Source organism: Carettochelys insculpta, chromosome 6, assembly GCF_033958435.1.
Source record: "Carettochelys insculpta isolate YL-2023 chromosome 6, ASM3395843v1, whole genome shotgun sequence".
In the NCBI taxonomy this organism is placed as follows: domain Eukaryota; kingdom Metazoa; phylum Chordata; order Testudines; family Carettochelyidae; genus Carettochelys; species Carettochelys insculpta.
The window spans coordinates 123,043,773-123,061,779 of record NC_134142.1 but is presented as its reverse complement, the minus strand read 5'-3'; the positions used below and the strand labels follow the sequence as shown (position 1 = coordinate 123,061,779).

At 49.4% G+C, this 18,007-nt stretch overlaps 1 protein-coding gene across 4 annotated transcripts in view; it reads left to right on the top strand.

The window, feature by feature from the left end:
• The first annotated feature begins 8,762 nt into the window (after nucleotides 1-8,762).
• Nucleotides 8,763-18,007, top strand: part of SRCAP (Snf2 related CREBBP activator protein) — a 29,651-nt gene continuing 20,406 nt past the window's right edge. For 2 of the 4 annotated variants that reach the window (XM_074998169.1, XM_074998168.1), the window contains exons 1-6: nucleotides 9,211-11,208; nucleotides 11,411-11,531; nucleotides 11,654-11,727; nucleotides 12,974-13,206; nucleotides 15,135-15,374; nucleotides 15,785-15,970. In XM_074998169.1, coding sequence (XP_074854270.1) covers nucleotides 11,491-11,531; nucleotides 11,654-11,727; nucleotides 12,974-13,206; nucleotides 15,135-15,374; nucleotides 15,785-15,970 — 774 coding nt within the window. In that variant the 5' untranslated portion in view covers nucleotides 9,211-11,208; nucleotides 11,411-11,490. Of the gene's footprint in view, nucleotides 8,784-9,210; nucleotides 11,209-11,410; nucleotides 11,532-11,653; nucleotides 11,728-12,973; nucleotides 13,207-15,134; nucleotides 15,375-15,784; nucleotides 15,971-18,007 lie in introns of those variants that run through there. The other 2 variants (XM_074998171.1, XM_074998170.1) reach the window with 2 other exon arrangements.

Here is an 18,007-nt window from a genome sequence, read left to right as displayed (position 1 = left end):
GATGGATTCCTCTTTGTGATTCCTTCTACCTGTGGGCGGAGGAGGGAGCCGGGTTACAATCCAGGGCAGGATCTGAAAGTGCCACTGATGGAATATTCAGCCCTGGGCTGGGCAGCTCCCTGGAGGAGTGGGGAGCTGGTGCCTGGCCGCACTCAAAGGAGGCCGTGGGTGAGCTGATCCCGAGGATCAGGCAGTGCCCCCGGACACCTGGGTTCTAGTCCTGGCTTCAGGAGATGCTCTGGGTCACCTTCAGTCAGTCCTTGAACCTCTCTGGCCTTTATCTGAAATAGGGAGAACTGTCCTGTCCTCCATCACTTTAGTTTGTGAGCTTCAGGGGGCAGAGAGGTGGATTCTCTCTCTGCAGTGTCCAGCACAGTGGGGCCATCATCCCTTGGAGGAGGGGTTGGGACCCCTGGTCCTGCCAATTTTTCCATCCATGAGTGGAATAAATTTTGTTCCGTGGACCGAGTCGTGCAGACGTACACCACCTGTTGACACACACACTGCCAGCTGTGAGCGCTCTGCTAATCAGCTGGGCAGCACCTGCCTCTCTGGGATGACTGCCAGAGCACTCAGCTTACAGGGAACACTGGTCTGGGCAGAGCCAGATGTGGTGACAGCCCTGATTCCATGCAAGGAGAGGTGTGCTTGGCCCACAACACAGCCCTGATCCTAAGTGAAACCTGCCCACAGCCCCAGTGGCAGGCAGCGAGAGGTCCATGCAGCTTCCACCATGACAGCAGCCATAATTCCTGCTGTGCTGCTGGAGAGACTCCTACCCCGCGTTGTCCACTCCAAACCTCCCCCCACCCCGTCCTGCCTCTTCCAGTGGTACAAAACTAGAAGAGGGCAGATGCTCCCTGCCCCACCCTTTGCAGGCAAGAATCATTGGCCGCTGGATTTCCCTGGGCTGCAGCCTGGTGGCGGTTGTATTTTGGCTGGGGCCGTACCAGTGCAGGGCAGGAGCATTTGGTATTCAGGTGCACTCTGTCCCCCTACCCTCAACCTACTCTAGAGCGGGGGGAGTAGACTTTTAAAGGTAGGGCCCACATTTCATCCCTGCAATTAACAGCCTGTCCTCCCCATCGCCCCTGCCCCAACCAGTCTAATGTCATCCCAACCGCTAGAAATTTCAGTTATATGAACAAAAAACGCTTTTGGCACCTCTAAGAAAATGGGTCTGTAGAATGTAAAACCTTAATTGGTGTATAAATGTGAACACACAGCCACCGAAACAGTAACAGTGCAACATTTTCAAGGAGCTGGATGAGCCCGAGACCCAGCAGCTGATCCCCACCTTATGAAAGTTCGTGCCCCCCACCCCATGGGACTCACTCCCCCCTTTGCCCACCCCTGCTCTAGAGAGGGGAGTCCAGAGGCAGCTGTGGATGCCTCTAGCAAGAGCCCAGCCAGGAAGAGATGTTCTACAATCAGGGAAATATTGGCAACTGATGCAGAGGATTCTGGGAGTTGGCAGCAAATGAATCTTTGTATTTGGTGCATCATCATCATCATCATAAGAACATAAGAATGGCCATACTGGGTCAGACCAAAGGTCCATCGAGCCCAGCATCCCATCTGCCGACGGTGGCCAATGCCAGGTGCCCCAGAGAAGGAGAACAGAAGACAATGATCAAGTGATTTATCTCCTGCCATCCATCTCCTGCCCTTGTTCTGAAGGCTAGGGCACCATACTTTATCCCTGGCTAATAGCCATTTATGGACCTAACCTGCAAAAATTTATCAAGCTCTTTTTTAAACCCTAATAGAGTCCTGGCCTTCACAGCCTCCTCGGGCAAGGAGTTCCACAGGTTGACTGTGCTCTGTGTGAAGAAAAATTTCCTTTTATTAGTTTTGAACCTACTACCCATCAATTTCATTTGGTGTCCCCTAGTTCTTGTATTATGGGAAAAGGTAAATAATTTTTCTATATTCACTTTCTCCACACCATTCATGATTTTATATACCTCTATCATATCGCCCCTCAATCGCCTCTTTTCCAAACTGAAAAGTCCCAGTCTCTCTAGCCTCTCCCCATATGGGACCCTTTCCAAGCCCCTAATCATCTTAGTCGCCCTTTTCTGAACCTTTTCTAATGCCAATATATCTTTTTTGAGGCGAGGAGACCACATCTGCACGCAGTACTCAAGATGTGGGCGTACCATAGTTTTATATAGGGGAAGTATGATATCTTTTGTCTTATTATCGATCCCTTTTTTAATAATTCCTAACATCCTATTTGCCTTACTAACTGCCGCTGCACACTGCGTGGATGTCTTCAGAGAACTATCCACTATAACTCCAAGATCCCTTTCCTGATCTGTCGTAGCTAAATTTGACCCCATCATGTAGTACGTGTAATTTGGGTTATTTTTTCCAACATGCATTACCTTACGCTTACCCACATTAAATTTCATTTGCCATTTTGCTGCCCAATCACTCAGTTTGCTGAGATCTTTTTGTAGTTCTTCACAATCCCTTTTGCTTTTGACTGTCCTGAACAACTTGGTGTCATCTGCAAACTTTGCCACCTCACTGCTTACCTCATTTTCTAGATCATTGATGAACAAGTTGAACAGGATCGGTCCCAGGACTGACCCCTGGGGAACACCACTAGTTACCCTCCTCCATTGTGAAAATTTACCATTTATTCCCACCCTTTGTTTTCTGTCTTTTAACCAATTCCTGATCCATGAAAGGATCTTTCCTCCTATCCCATGACCACCTAATTTACATAAAAGCCTTTGGTGTGGGACCGTGTCAAAGGCTTTCTGGAAATCTAGGTATATTATGTCCACTGGGTGCCCCTTGTCCGCATGTTTATTAACCCCTTCAAAGAATTCTAATAGATTAGTTAGACATGGTCTCAGCATGTGTTGGTGTCTGATGCCTCTCCCACTATTTCCTTCCATCTTCCCCTGTCCAGTGCAGAGTGGCTCAGTGTCTGTAGACTAGCTCCACACCAATCTACTATTACTATATCATCTACCCACTCTCTGTGGGGTCTGCCTCTCCCTCCCTACAACTATAACCCGCTGACACAGCCCTGACCCTTGGCTCCTCCAGGTGGGGTGCGATAGTCCAACCCAGAGCCAATTGCATTTAGCTGAGATTCTGTACAGAGGAGGCTAGAAATAGGACTGGACAGAGGGCTGGAATCCAGGACTCCTGGGTTCTGTCTCCTAGGTGTAGAGTCTATTTTTCAGAGCAGAGGGGGCTTGCATCCTCAAGGATTCAGCAAACTGGGAAAATGTTCCCTGTTATTGAGGGTTACTAATCAGTTGCAGTCAGCAGCTGCAGAAAAGGAGCTATTCTGGGGGCCAAGACCTTAGAAGGGGCCTATGATTTCAGTGGGTGCTACAGCGATTCTGAATTATCGTGTAGGGGATGTTCTGACCCGCCAGCGCCCTCCTGTTTTGCAGGGATGGGCTGACCTGTGGCCCCAGTGGAGGGAGCTGAGAACAAGGGTGGAGCTGGTGTGTCACTATTTATACTTCCCATGTCTGTTCAAAGGGGAACAGAACTCAGGACAAGAGTGAAGATGAGTATTAATGGCTCCTGGCACGTTAAACAGGATGTTCATGGAAGAATTGCTGAATGGTTCAAATGTATCTGACTCCTGCAGGGAGCGGTGGTGGGACAGAAGAGGGAATGGATTTCTTTGCCGTGTACTGGTAACTGAGTTGCATGTTGGACTGGGCCCCAGAGCTAGCCACCTGTTCTCGTGCATCCCTCTCCTGGTGCCCCAGCCTCTGTTGGGAATGGGTGATGGGGGGATCACTTGACGATGACTTATTCATTCCTCCTGGGGCACCTGGCATTGGCCAGTCAAAAGACGAGAGACTGGGCTAGCTGGACTTTTGGTTTGACCTAATATGGATTTTCTAATGCACAACTCTCCTCCAGACACCTACACCCACCCGTACCCTTCCCTCCCTCCCCATATTTCTCCCCTTCCACGTTCTCCACCTCACCTAAAGCCATCTGTCCTTCTCCACGCATACCTACCTGCACCTGTTCAGTCCCCCACTATGCCCCACCCAGCTGGCCTCATCCAGGCTCCTCTGTCCTTGGCTGCTTTAATCTATCCTTACTTCCAAATACACTCCATCTAGCCATCCCTGTACAAGGGCTCTTTCTAGCCACCCCTCCCCCACCACACAGGCCTCGATCCATCCTTCTGTATCAACATCTTTCCACCCATTCACCTTGATATGGACCCCTCCATCCGTCCTTTTATGCACACGCACCTGTATGTTGTCTCCAACTACTTCCCCTTTTTAATCACGCCTGTCTGGCTACTAGCTACAGGGATTGTTTACGCAGAAATGGGATGGATTCTGTCGCAGGTGGAGTGTAAATAAAAATGATTTTTTCCATTCAACTCTGCTCTGGTTGCATCAGGAAGGTGGGGGCTGGGTATAGGAAGCGTTGGTGGGAGCTCCCCATCCTGTGGGTTTCCAGCTAGATCATCGATAGGGGCTAATTTGAGAGAGGGGCTCAGCTGCTTGCTTCCTTTCTCCATAAAGCCCATCCCTGGATCCCATCTAAACCAAGGCACCCGTGGGGCCAGCAGCCACCGTGGGCCTCAGGCAAGGTGTGCGTGTGGGGGGTGTCCTTAATGCTGCCGAGACTGGGGCATGTTCCCAATCTTCAAAGTGATGCGGAGAACCCCACATGGTGTGGTGATTCAAAGGGGGCCTTGGGCCAACTGGAATTGCTGGGCCCTGGGGCAGCTGCCCCTTTCCCTCCCCTGCTGGTGAGCCTGCCAGGTGCCGATCGCCTCTGTGCAGTAGCATCTCTGACTGGTGCACTGCAGAAAATTGTGCGTAGAAAAGTTATCACAAGGCTTTGTTTAGTTTTCTGGGACAAGCACTGCCAGTCCCCTACCCACCAAAGTGTGCAAGGGAAATACCCCCTAAAAATTTCATTGGGAACTGCCTGTGCACATGTCTGTGGAACTATGTTTGGTGGCAGCCTCTTGTACTCTCAAAATGACATTTCCTGGCAGCTTCTTGTGCTCTAAGAACTACATTTCCCAGTAGCCTTGTTAATTTGCCAGAACTACATTTCCCAGCAGCCTCTTCAGTGACACTTCCTTGTCACCTCTGCCTCTTATCCTGAAATTATGTTTCTCAGCATCCCCCTCCGCCCCAGCTCTATGAAATTAGCATTTCCCAAAGACTCCACGTCTGTCTCCTCCAAGGAATGTTTCCCATGAACCCACATGCCCTACCCACGAGCTAAACTGCATTTCCCACAATCCCATTAGCTCAGCGCTCCAACCTTGCTGGTTGTTGGGCCTCCCGTTTCCCACTTTCCCCACCTTCCGCCTCTCACAAGAGTTGGGCCGGCTCCCGTCACCTTAGCCCCATTGTCCCGGGAGTCAGTGACATCCCAAGCGGTGTGGATGAGCAGGTCTACGGAGGAATTGGCAGGAGGGCACCCGTGCGTTAGCTGTTCTGGGAGTTGGCCCCTGCAGATACCCTGGAATACGAAAGTGGAAAAGGAGACCGCAGAGCACTTACAAAAGATAGACAAGCAAATCACCTGTCTGTCCCCTCCATGGCTTGCCATGTTAGACAGATTGCTTGGCAATCTAAGGCAGGGTGTGTCTGCAGCCCAGGCTGCCCTTAGCGACCTGACAGACCTGCTACGATTTGTCAGTGCAAGGCTTGTAGAGTCAGTGAGGTTATTAACAGAGGGGTGCCACTCGACAGGCCTGGGAATTTACCTGCCACTGCTTTTGACACACATCTTGCTGCAAAAACAACCAGAAGTCCTGTAGCACCTTGTAAAATAGCAGATGCATTGGAGCGCAATGCATGCCTGTATCTCACAAAGCAGGTCTTTGCCCATGAAAGCTTATGCTCTAATAAAACTGCTAGTCTATAAGGTGCCACAGGACTTCTCCCTGTATTTTGCCAATACAGACTAACACGACTACGCCTCTGATACATCTCTCCACAACAACCAAGAGCAGTCGCAGCTCCCGCCTTACCTGCCCCAACAATGGCCCCTAGCCCTTGGCCAATATAGTGTTCCCATATTTGACCTTTCAAAAAGGAGGAGCCCCCGAGAGGGGGGTGTATCTGCATGAATATTTACCCACCCCCCTTTTATGAATGTACTAGATATACTGTTCTGTTGAGAGCGAGACAATGTGCAGTCATTCTTCTGCTCTACTCAGGGCTCGTTAGGCCTCAGTCTGAGTACTGTGTCCAGTTCTGGGCACCACATTTCAAGAAAGATGCAGAGAAATTGGAGAAGGTCCAGAGAAGAGCAAAAAGAATGATTAAAAGTCTAGAAAACATGAGCTATGAGAGAAGACTGAAAGAACAGGGCTTGTTTAGTTTAGAAAAGAGAAGGCTTAGGGTGGACATGATAGCAATTTTCAAGTACATAAAAGAGGGTTACAAGAAGGAGGGTCAAAAATTGTTCTCCTTGGCTGCAGAGGATAGGACAAGGAGCAATGGGCTTAAACTGCAGCAAGGGAGGTTTAGGTTGGATATTAGGAAAAACTTCCTAACTGTCAAGGTGGTCAAACACTGGAATAAATTGCCTAGACTAGGGTTGTGGAATCTCCATTGCTGGAGAGATTGAAGAGCAGGTTAGATAGACATCTACTGAGGATGGTCGAGATGGTGCTTGGCCCTGCCATGAGGGCAGGGAATTGGACTCAATGACCTTTCAAGGTCCCTCCCAATTCTAGTGTTGTATGAGTCTGCACATTGAATCTCAGGGGTGTTCTCTTGTTTATATGTATCAGAGGCGTCACCATGTTAGTATCTGCAGAAACAATGGGGAGTCCTGTGGCACCTTATAGACTAACAGATATTTTGGAGCATAAGCTTTCGTGGGCAAAGACCCACTTTTGCTACAGTTTAATCCCATTGCTTCTTGTCCTATCCTCAGAGGTAGCCATGTTAGTCTGTATTCTAACAAAACAGCAGTCATGTAGCATTTTAAAGGCTACCAAAATGATTTATTAGGTGATGAGCTTTCATGGGACAGACCCACTTCTTCTGATCTACTGCATTTCCAGTCCAGACTCAGTTATTTAGCACAGAGGTTCAAAAAAAAACTGCAATAAAAACTGACAAATCAAATTAATGGAATTGAAAGAGGAGGGGTTAGGGATGTTGAGTTTCTTGCCTGAGATAATTACAAGCATCAAAGGAAGGGAAACAGTGCTTGTAATGCATGAGATAATTGCTGTCTTTGTTCATACCAAGAGTTGATGTATTGAATTTGAGCTGAACCCCAATTCACAAATTTCCCAACGTAATCTGCTTTTAAAGTCTCTTTGTTGTAGGACGCATATTCTCAGATCTTTACCAGAATGGCCGACTCCAATGAAGTCTGACAGGCTTATGTGTATTGAGATTCCTAATGTCTGCTCTGTGTCCATTCATTCTTTGGCAAAGTGTTTGCCTGGTTTGTCCAACGTACATTGTAGAGGGGCATTGCTGGCATATGATGGCATATATAATATTGATGGAGAGACATGAGAATGAGCTCCTGATCTTGTAATTAACATGGTTAGGTCCAGTGATGGTATCCCTAAAATAAATTTTTTCAAAGACCTGAAAATACGCATCCTACATAGGATGACCGTCCTTCCTGTATTAGGGACACCTTTCTGGTGTCCCTATTTATTTTTTAAAAGGGATTAATTGTTCTATATCTGGGCTTTTCAGCCACTGACCAGGTGCTGCTGCTGGCAGGACTTACTTCCCCAAGCCTTGGGGAAGCAGAGGAGCATGGGTGGCTGCCACATCCCTGCCACTTCCACAGGGCGCTGGAAGAGGACCGATAGCTGCCGCTTTCCTGGGGCTCAGGGAAAGTTGGCGGGCACCACCTTCTTCCAGACTCCCCTGGGCTTGGGCAGAGCTGGGAGGAGACACCCTCTTCCCCTCCATATCTCAATGTCCCATATTTGGGTCGGGGAGATACGGGCGCCCTAGTCCAACAACACAGAGACCTTAACAGCAGATTGCATTGGGAGATTTGCGAACTGGGGTTCGTACTCCGATTCCAGACGCTAACACTTGGTATGAACGGGGGAACAGCAATTTCCTCAGGCATTACAAGGACTGCATCCCTTCCTTCGATGCTCTCCGGCAAGACACTTAACATCCCCCCGCCCCTCGCCCCCTCCTTCAGTTCCAGGGGTTTGATTTATCAGTTGTGTTTGGACCTCTGCGCGACAGACCTGGATCTGGGCTGGTAATGCTACAGCTCTGGAGAAGCGGGTCTGGCCCAGGACAGCTCATCACCTAGGAAATCAGCTGGTTAGTCTTTACAGCGCCACGTGACTGCTGCGTGGTTTTGCTGGACTCATGGTGTTGAAGAAAGTTTAAAAAACAACAAAAACAAAAACAAAAACCCACGGGAGCCCGTTCGAACTCCATTTCCCATCGTCCCCCCTCGCGGCGGTCTCTCTCTGCCTCCTCTCGCGAGAGTTAGCAGACGGCGGAGCGAGCCCGGGGGGAGGGGGGGAGGCCGGCCTTGGTGGTGGAGGTGGTGGCGTCCGCCATTTTGCCGCGGCGGCTCGGCTCGGCTCGGCGCGGCCTGGATCAGGGTCGGCCATCGGGGGGGAGGGGCCGGCGCGGGGCGGATCGGAGCCGGCGAGGTCGGCGCGCGGGGAGGGGCGGGGTGGCTGCGGCTGGGGGGCCGCGGATGGCGACGGATCTTGCCCGGCGGCGGCGCTGGGGCTGAGGCGGCGGCAGGAGGAGGCGGAGCAGGAGGCGCCTCCCTCCCTCCTCCCCCCTCCCACCCAGGTAAGATGGCGGCCCGGCCGGGGCTCCACGATACCCCCTCCCCCCCCCGCCCCTACCCATGGGGGCACGAGACGCGTTAGGGGAGGGAGGGGGCGCGAGGGAACAGGGAGCCCGCGCGCCGCCAACGGCCGCTCCCCCTGCCCGCGCGCCACCAACCGCCACTGTCCGTAGAGGGAGCAGCCTCGCTCTGGGGAGTGCGGGGGGTGGGAGCCGGGTCAGAGGCCAAAAGGGTGTTGAGTGGGTGTGTGCTGGGGTCATGGGGCAACAGGGCCTTGGCGTGGGCTGGAGGGGTCGGGGCTAAAGGGTCAAAGAGGAGGGGGTGTTGGGCTGAGGTCAAAGGGTGTTGCGTTGGGATGTGGGAGCAAGGGGCAAGAGGGGGTGGGGCTGCGGGGATAAAGGGTGGAAGGAATAGGGGTTATCGGGGGCAGGGCTTAGGGTCACGGAACAAGGGTGGCTTGGTTGCAGTGGGTCAGTGGCTGTGGAGCCAGCACAGCGCAGCTCCTGCTTATGTGGGATAGGTGGGGGGCAGCAGATCAGAGTGCCTCTGAGCAGGGTCAGAGGGCCTCAGAGCTCAAGGAACAGGTGGTTGTGGGGCAGGAGGCCCCAGGTTTGATGGAACTGGCTCAGAAGTTGGCACCACAGGTAGTAATGGAGTTGGAGGAGCAAGGGGTATCGGGGTACAGAAACTAGTGGGCATGATCTGGTGGTGGGGCAGGATCAGGGGACATCCGAAGTGTTGGGGCAGGATCTGAGGAAACCGGAGTTTGTCAGTTTGAGTCAGGGTCTCTGGGACACTCTGCCAAGGTTGGAAGTGACAGCGGAGGCTGGACAGGGTCCAGGCAAAACAGAGGTGGTTGACAAGAGGTAGTTGGCAGCACAAGGTCTTGGGAGGTGGGAAACTGAGAGAGGGTATTGGGGGTAACAGGCTTGGCAAGATAGGGTTGTGAGGTAATGAGGTTGGCAGGATATAGGGCTATCAGATGATGGGTTTGGCAGGTTTAGTGATACAGAGACACAAAGTACAAGGATTGGCTGGATGGGTTCAGAGAGTGCTGGGGCCAGAGATAGAGGTATATCCAATGACAGGATGTGGTCAGCGGGTGAGTGGGTTAGTGGACTTGGTGGCAGTACTCAGGATATCAGGTTTGAAGAACACAAGTTACAGGAGTACAAATTTGGTAGGGTTGGCAGGACAGGACCAGAGTGTAAAAGTGGCAGGATCTTGGGTGTGGAACAAAATGCTGATGTGACAGGCTTGGCAAAATGCATTCAGGTGTCAAGGAGCCTGGAGGGAAAAGTGGGACTGGGTCAGGAGACAGAAGCACCTGGAGTGGTTCAAAAGGGGCGATGGAGCTTACAGGCCAGGATCTGGGACTTCGTGAGTTGAAAGTGGTAGGAAACAGAGGGGCTGAGTTGTCAGGACAAAGTCCAAGGGGCCAAAGTGGGCGGGGACAGCAGGATGGGGATGTGGGCTGGCCAGACACCAGGGGATGGAGGTGGTGAGACAGGGTTGTCTGTTCGGGGTAAGAGAGGTAGTAGGGCTCAAGGTGTCAGGGCTGGCACGTCTGGCAGTGGGAGGCCACATGGTGAGGATGTTAGTGGGACAGGGTCAGGCATTAGTGGGAGCAGGGCAGTGTGTGCCGGGTCTGTCAGGGCAGAGTCATGAGGAGAGACTTGGGGTGACAGAATCTGTGAGGTGGGGATTGGCAATAGAGGGATACAGGGCAAGGAAGCTTGCAGTACGGAGTCTGGGTGGCAGAGCTGGAGGTGGTTGGGCATAGTGGGATAGGATCAGGAGGTTCCAGGGCACAGCAATGCAGAGTGATGTCGGGAGTGCCTGAGTTAAGCAAAGACACGGACTGGGTGAAGTGGGCACAGCAGGATCAGGGAATGACTGAACTTATGTTGCTGGGACATAGGCTGACTGACCTGAAAGAGTGGGGCTGTGGAACTATCAGAGGTTAGGTTATAGGTTAAGAAGGAGCATCTGGGTACATTGGAACCAGGAAAATATAATAGGATTGGGGCTTACAGGGATCAGGGTAATGATGGGGAGGGCACACAGGTTGCAGTGTGGGGGTGCAGTAATGTGATAAAGAAGGATGAAGTTTGTGATGGAGGGCTAGGGGTTAGCAGGTAAAGTCAGTGGGGTGGGGTGACGGGATGCGTCAGAAAGGGGTCACAGGACAGGCCAAGATAGCAGATACTAGGGCATCAAAAGATGGGCACATGGGAGATTAGAAGGGGTTGGGGCGCTGAGAACGACTACTGTGGGGATGAGAGAGGGGATGCAGGAATAACATGGCACAAGGCAACGGGCGAGAAAGTGGGCCAGGATTGGAGAAGAGACTTCAGGTGTCTGGGCTCTCATTTCTACCCTGTCCCTCTGGGACACCATCCCTTGCAGACCAGTCAAGCCAGCAAGGTAAGTGCAGAAGTGTTATACCTGGCTTGGGAATGTCCAAATATTGCTGTTGGCGGCAGTTGTCTTCCAGGCTCCACACTAGGATGGGCAGGGTTTCCCAATCCCTACTTCTCCCCAGCACCCTCAACAGGTCTCTGCCTCTCCCCATAGGCAGGGATTTGGTAGCTGGTGCTCAGAGAAAACTCTCTGCTCTATCCTGCAGCTGGGTCTGTAGTCTGCCAACTGCATTTCAGGCTTGGAGAGACAGTTTTAGTTAGACCCAATGATTGATTTGTGTGAGCCATGTTGGACCAAGAGTGCAGAGAAGAGTGGAAGGAATGGGGGTAGGTAGCCTGTATGCCTGTGGAATATCCTCCCAAGGAAAGGGCTGGGATGGTGGGAAGTGAGGTATGATGTGAGGGGGAGATCTGGAGTCATGCTGCCAACCTGTCCCATCCTGTTGCAGGAGCAGTCTTCCCCGGGAAAGAAAAACCGTGGAAGTGGAGTCTGACGAGGAGGAGGAGTTCTCAGTTCACACAGGTATGGTTGCAACATACTCTCTGGGTGGCTCAGGGCTTGCCCCCCTTTTTGGAGGATGCCAGCAGTGTAGCAGTGCTCTTAGCCGAACAAGTTTTGGGTGGTCTCCAGAGCTGTGTCATGTTCCCTGGACAGACAAATGCAGTTTAGCTGTGGGGAAACAAATTTTCCCCCTGTAAAAAACCTCTTTGGAATCCCAAACTAAAAAACAATGGAGAAACACAGTTTGCTGGTGAAAAGGGCTGAGGGGTCAGATGGCAGAAGAAGTTTGTTAAACCCCTTGGATTCCCTGCGTCAAACTGAGAAGCAGCCACTCTTGGGGATATCCTAACAAAGAAGGTGTTGTATTTACATCTCTTTAAAAATGTTGATGTAAATTTTCTCCTAGCAAGAAAAAAAAAAAAAGCATCTTGAACACCATGGGGCTGTTGTCTTGTTTTGTTGTTGCACAGAACCTAATTCAGTTGAATCCTGATTTGTAACTCATGAATCTAGATGCTACTGCAATAATAGTGTAATATAAATAATCATATATCAGCAGTCTTGATAAGTAAGTTAATTTCAGCAGCAAGCCTCAGCCCTGTGTCTATAGGAATTGTGCTTATACCAGTGATGCTGAACTTGAACACTTCCTGATAAACTCTTCCAACTTAAGCCTGTAGAAGGTGTCTGTATCATGAAGCTGAGGTGGTGCAAGTTAATTAGTGTAATGTAAATCAGTGCAGATTTATTTTTTAACTTAGATGTGGCCAAATTGTTGCTTATTACAAATTCAGCAGCTGTTTAATTTCAATTGTTGTTCATATTTTAAGTGCCCCATGTCTCGAGCTTAGTTCCGAGGTGTTAGTAGCTGATTGACAGGTAGAACTGGTAGCAAAAGGCAGTGTACTCAAGGACAGTGTTTTCTGTCATTATAAGTTTAAGAATTTTTTTATTGAAGATGAGCCTCTTCCCCCAGGGCATAAAGCAACTGAGAAGTCCTGGCTTGGTTCCCTCCTGCTCTAACCCACTAGACCCCACTCTTCTTCCAGTACCAGGGCTAGAACCCAGGAGCTGTGACTGTCAGCCCCCTAGGTCTAACCACTAGACATGCTCTCATTGACTTATTTTTCTGCAAAATGAATCTCCTCAGCTGAGATGTATGCTGCCTTCTGAGTATGGGCAGCCTTCAGTGGCAGAGGAGTCCCCTTAGATGGCCCAGCCAGCAGCATGAATCCATGTTTGAGGGTGCTTCCGGATCTCTTTCCAGGTGAATCGGAGACAGGCAGCCCCGAGCGCAGGCTGGGCTGCCAGGGGACCCAGGAGCTGGACAGCTCGTCCCAGCGGTTGCTTGACCAGAATGAGGCCGGTTCCGAGCATGCACTGGAGCAGGACGACAGAACTTCAGCCACGAGCAAAGCTATCGGGGCACGAGGCGAAGAGCAAGGGATCAGTAAAATGCAGAGCAATCCTCCCCGACAGCACCATGCACTGCGCAGTGAGGTAGGGGCTCCTAGCCTGGATTTGGGGCTGAAGAGGGGTATGCTGAATTGCTGTCTGGGTAGGAGAACGGAAAAAACTCAAATGCTGCTGAGGGGGGTCAGTGCTTACCTGTCATCATCAGTGCTAACCCCAGTGTGGTGCTTGATGGAGCTGTACCACAAGTAGCAGGATGGTAGGTCACTAGGGGACCACCCTTCTGCCGCACCCCCAGTCAATACTGACCCCAGTGCCCAACCCCAGCACTTGGGGGAGCTGTGCTGCAGTGTAGGGAGTGCAGTCACCTCAGTGAATACTGACCACAGTACAAAGCCAGGGGACTCTCTTCCTTTGTAGTCAGTGCTTGCCCCAGTGCTGTGCTGGTAGTTACTGTGGGCACGTCTGTGCTACAAAATTAGGTTGACCTAACTTCTGTCAGCATACACCCACCGCAGTTATTAAATCACTTGTGCATGTGCACAATTGGCTCCTTGTATTGGCGGTGCAGGTTGTGACCAGGGGTGCTCATATCAATTGTATTATCATTGTGGGACAGCTTCTGAAAGCCCGCAACGGTTGGCAAAAGCAACCCAGTGTGTACGTTGTCACTGCCTCAACCTACTTACATCAATGGTGACTATGCTGCTTAGAGAGGTGGTATTATTAAATCATTACAGAGAGGCACTTCATGTTGGCAGGACCCAAATTTAAGAGAGAACCCTCACAGCTAGGTTGATGGAAAATAGCCTGCATCAATCAACCTGACCTTGTAGTGTAGACCAGGTCTTTGTAAATTTTCTATTAAAACAGTGATACTCGGACTGAAGCTTAGGAACCACAAATGGCTTTTTAATGTGTGACTCTTCGCAGCATATGGTATCAGAATGCTGTGTGATTTAATTATTAACCAACCTGGATGTGTAGTTGATAAATTAATAATACTTGGTTAGTCATTTGGTGTGAGAACATATATAAACACTAAATGGCCGTGTCTACGCTAGCCAAAATCTTCGAAATGGCCATTTTGAAGATTACTAATGAGGTGCTGAAATGCATATTCAATGCCTCATTAGCATGCCGCCTGCCATAGCTCTTCAAAATTGCCACAGTTCGCTGCCGCACACCTCATCCAGATGGGGGTCCTTTTTGAAAGGACCCCAGGAACTTCAAAATCCCCTCATTCCTGTCAGCAGATAGGAATAAGGGGATTTTGACGTTGGCGGGGTCCTTTGGAAAAGGAGCCCCATCTGGACGAGCCACGCAGCAGCGAAATGTGGCAATTTTGTAGCGCCGTGGCCGGCGGCATGCTAATGAGGCACTGAATATGCATTTCAGCACCTCATTAGTAATCTTCAAAATGGCCATTTCGAAGATTTGGACTAGTGTAGATGTAGCCAGTGTGTATAGTACTTACAGTACTATAGCAAATAAAATAAGGAATTCATGCTACTGCAGTTCTTTTGGGTAATGTTGATGCCTAATTTGGTTCCTGAATCACTAAGATCCGAGTATCACTGCATCAAGCAAGACATTTAAAATAAATCAAACCCCTGTTCTGTTAAAGCTGCCTTGGCCCTCTTTTTAAGAGTTGGAGTGTTATTCCTACTATCTCATCCAAATTTTAAATTAATTCCATTCAGCTTCCTTAATTCCTTCTGCAGTTTGCAAGTGGCCATGGGATTCTCTGTCACTCCTTTCCAAAACTGTTATATGTATCTGATAATTAGTGGCCATGTCTCAGCCCAGAGCTAGCTGCACTTACGTGCTATTTGAAGTATTCCTGTACACCAGAGACAGCTGCAAGTCGGTACTGGGCAAGTTTTTCTTCAGCGTATTCATACAGAAAAAGCACTTTGTGATCCTTAAGCTGAAAGGGCTGCTGAGTTCACTGGTCCCATGTGTAACTGTGGCTGTAACAATCCCAGTCACACCATCCTCTTTTGTCCCTCCAGATTGCACCAGACAAAATGACGGGGAGCAATCCTGTGTCACCGGCCTCTTCGGGGTCACCTGCCTCCAGCGGCAGCATCTCACCACCGCACCTCACTCACGATTCCTCCCTGGACAGTCACCTGGGCTTTGATGTGCCCAGGCTGCAGAGCAAAGCTCTGGCGTCCCCAGGGGCTTATGCCTCGGACCCAGCCAGCATGTGGGACAAGACGCATGCTGAGATCGCTGAACAGGCCAAGCACGTGAGGAATTGACTGTGTCTGAATGGTCCCCTGGGCTGGAGCCCTCCATGTTCCCAGAGCCATAACCCAGATGCCCTCAAGGAGGGTGGGGGTGGAAGAGAGTGGGGGATATGAGTCAGAGGCACTCAAGGAAATCCTGTGGTGGGGGAAAGGGAGGGAATAGTGATCCAGATCCCATCTGAGTGCTCTAGCTGGGCGGGAAGTATTATGTGGCTCAGATCCTCTCTAGGTCCCTTATTCCTGTGTCACTGTGGGTGATCGCCTTTTGTTTTGGGTCAGATGAGTCTTGGCCCAGAGGATGGTTGCTGTTGGGCATCAGTTGTGCTGTGGGTCTCCCTGATCTCCTGCCTTCCAGTCTCCTATGAGAGACGGGGGACTGGGATCCCCACTGACTGGGTGCTTTGTTCCAGGAGGCAGAGATTGAGAACCGCATTGCAGAGATGAAGAAGGAGGGCTTCTGGTCCTTGAAGAGGCTTTCCAAGGTGCCAGAGCCAGTTCGCCCCAAAGTGCACTGGGATTACCTCTGTGAGGAGATGCAGTGGCTTTCAGCAGACTTTGCTCAGGAGCGCCGCTGGAAGAGGGGTGTGGCCAGGAAGGTGAGCTCTCCCTCTCCCTGGAATAGCTCTGACAGGTTTATTAAATCCCCATAAATCCAAAGGAGGGCTTAGTTTGGCTTGGAAATAACTGCCTGAAGAATTTGTAGGTTAGAGTAAATGGTCCAAACTTGAGATTGGCCAGTGAAAATATCACATGACATCAAAACGTTCTAACCCACCTTTACATGCAGCCAAGGTTCAAAGTAATTTTGTGATCCTCCCCAACTCTCAGAGTTGACCTCAGCCAGCATTCTGCACCCACCGGCCCCTGGGATATTGACAGTATAAGAGTAATTGAATGTCAAATCTGGGAATTCCAGCATAAGTCAAACCACACTGCAGGGTATATTGATTTAAATTGAAGCTCTATAAACAATTGATTTTAATACTATAAATCTGCAGTCAGGCTGCCTTTTACTCTTGATTTGCATTTCTATAGTAAACTCTGTCTTAATTGGCATTCTGTCATCTGGAACTCTCAAATAACTGGCATTTTAACCAGAAAAAAAAATTACGGATGTTTTCAATAAGTACAATTTAGGGAAAGTAAATATAAATACATACAGTATACACTTGCAGTGTTCAAATACTACTGTTGTTGATAAAGTACTCTGCATACATTTTTGTTTCTTGATATCTAATCTAGTTTTTCTTTAGTGTTATGGTATCCCTCGCTGTTATTCAGAGTATTTAAATATCTGGCAACCTCCCATCCCAAGGCTGTTGCATATGAAAGTTTCCTCTAGTTTCTTTTCTAAAGGAACATTGATTCTCATTGGTTGTTAACCTTTGTAACAACTTTGATTTACAATTAAATGTACCCTTTACACTAAATTTGTTGCTTCTTTTAGTTAACCAGCAGTATATGCTACTTATACCTTCATTTATGCTCCTGGGGAAGCCTGTACCACTGCATGTGCACATAATTAATGTGCCCTGTCTATTTAATTTTTTTCCTGTAGAAATTTCCTTCTACTGGGAAGTTGCTGCAGTTCTGCATTTTGCCCACTAGAAGGCCCTGTGTCACTAGAACAGAGCAGCAGCTCCCAGACAGCCCCAGTTGGCTAAAGAGAGAGCCTGCAGTGCCTTCTTACTATGTCTGTCAGGCCAGGTCAGGAGACAGGCAACATGGGGCATGCTGAGTGGTCACAGATAGGGGGCTCATAAGAGCTAGTAGAGAAGGACAGAGTGGGTCAGGTGCTAAATGGAAGTGGAGGCACAAGGCATTGGGGAAAAGAATGGTGGCTGACTAGGCGCACAGACTTGGGGTGCAGGGACATGTGGAGATGAGGACAGGAGGCTTGCTGGCATACGTGGTGATGGGCAGATGTACCTGACTGAATGGGAGAGGTTAGGGTCATCCTGGTCTGCATGGGCGGAAACTCTTCAACAATCCCCCACCTGCCTTCAACAGCCTCCAAAATAGAAAAATTGGGTCTATATTTTTCCCACTCTATCCAGTAGCCCTTCAAGTTCACACCTATGCTCCTTGGCAATTACTTCCCTCTCTCTCAGCTCCTCCATTATCCCAACTACCCCAAATCTTTGCATTTCTTCTGAAGGGGGCAGGATATACAATTCTGTATTGCAGTTTAAATGAATGATTACTCAGAGTTTTGTGTTAATATTCTTAGTAAGGAATCTTTTATTTGTTAGTAATATTTCCTGAGTTTATTGTTGTTCTTATTGTTTCGAACGTAATTGCTGACAGATATTTTGAACTAAATTAGCAAAATAATTGAAAAATTGTGACAGATGTGCAGAATTGTAAAGTATTGTGTACAGAATTTTACATTTTTGATACAGAATTGCCCGGGGAATTATTTAAGCATAGTTGAATTTAACGTTTTCTCAAATTCTTAATTTTTACATTTTATTAGTTTAGAAAACATTGAATGATAGATGTATTTTCTTGTTTGATAGCTGACTTATTTTTACGTATGATTTGTGTTCAAGCTCTGTTTGGATGGAAATTCAAATAAAATGCACCAACAGTAGTTTGAATGTGTTTAAATAGTTAAATACAGTTGTTTTAAA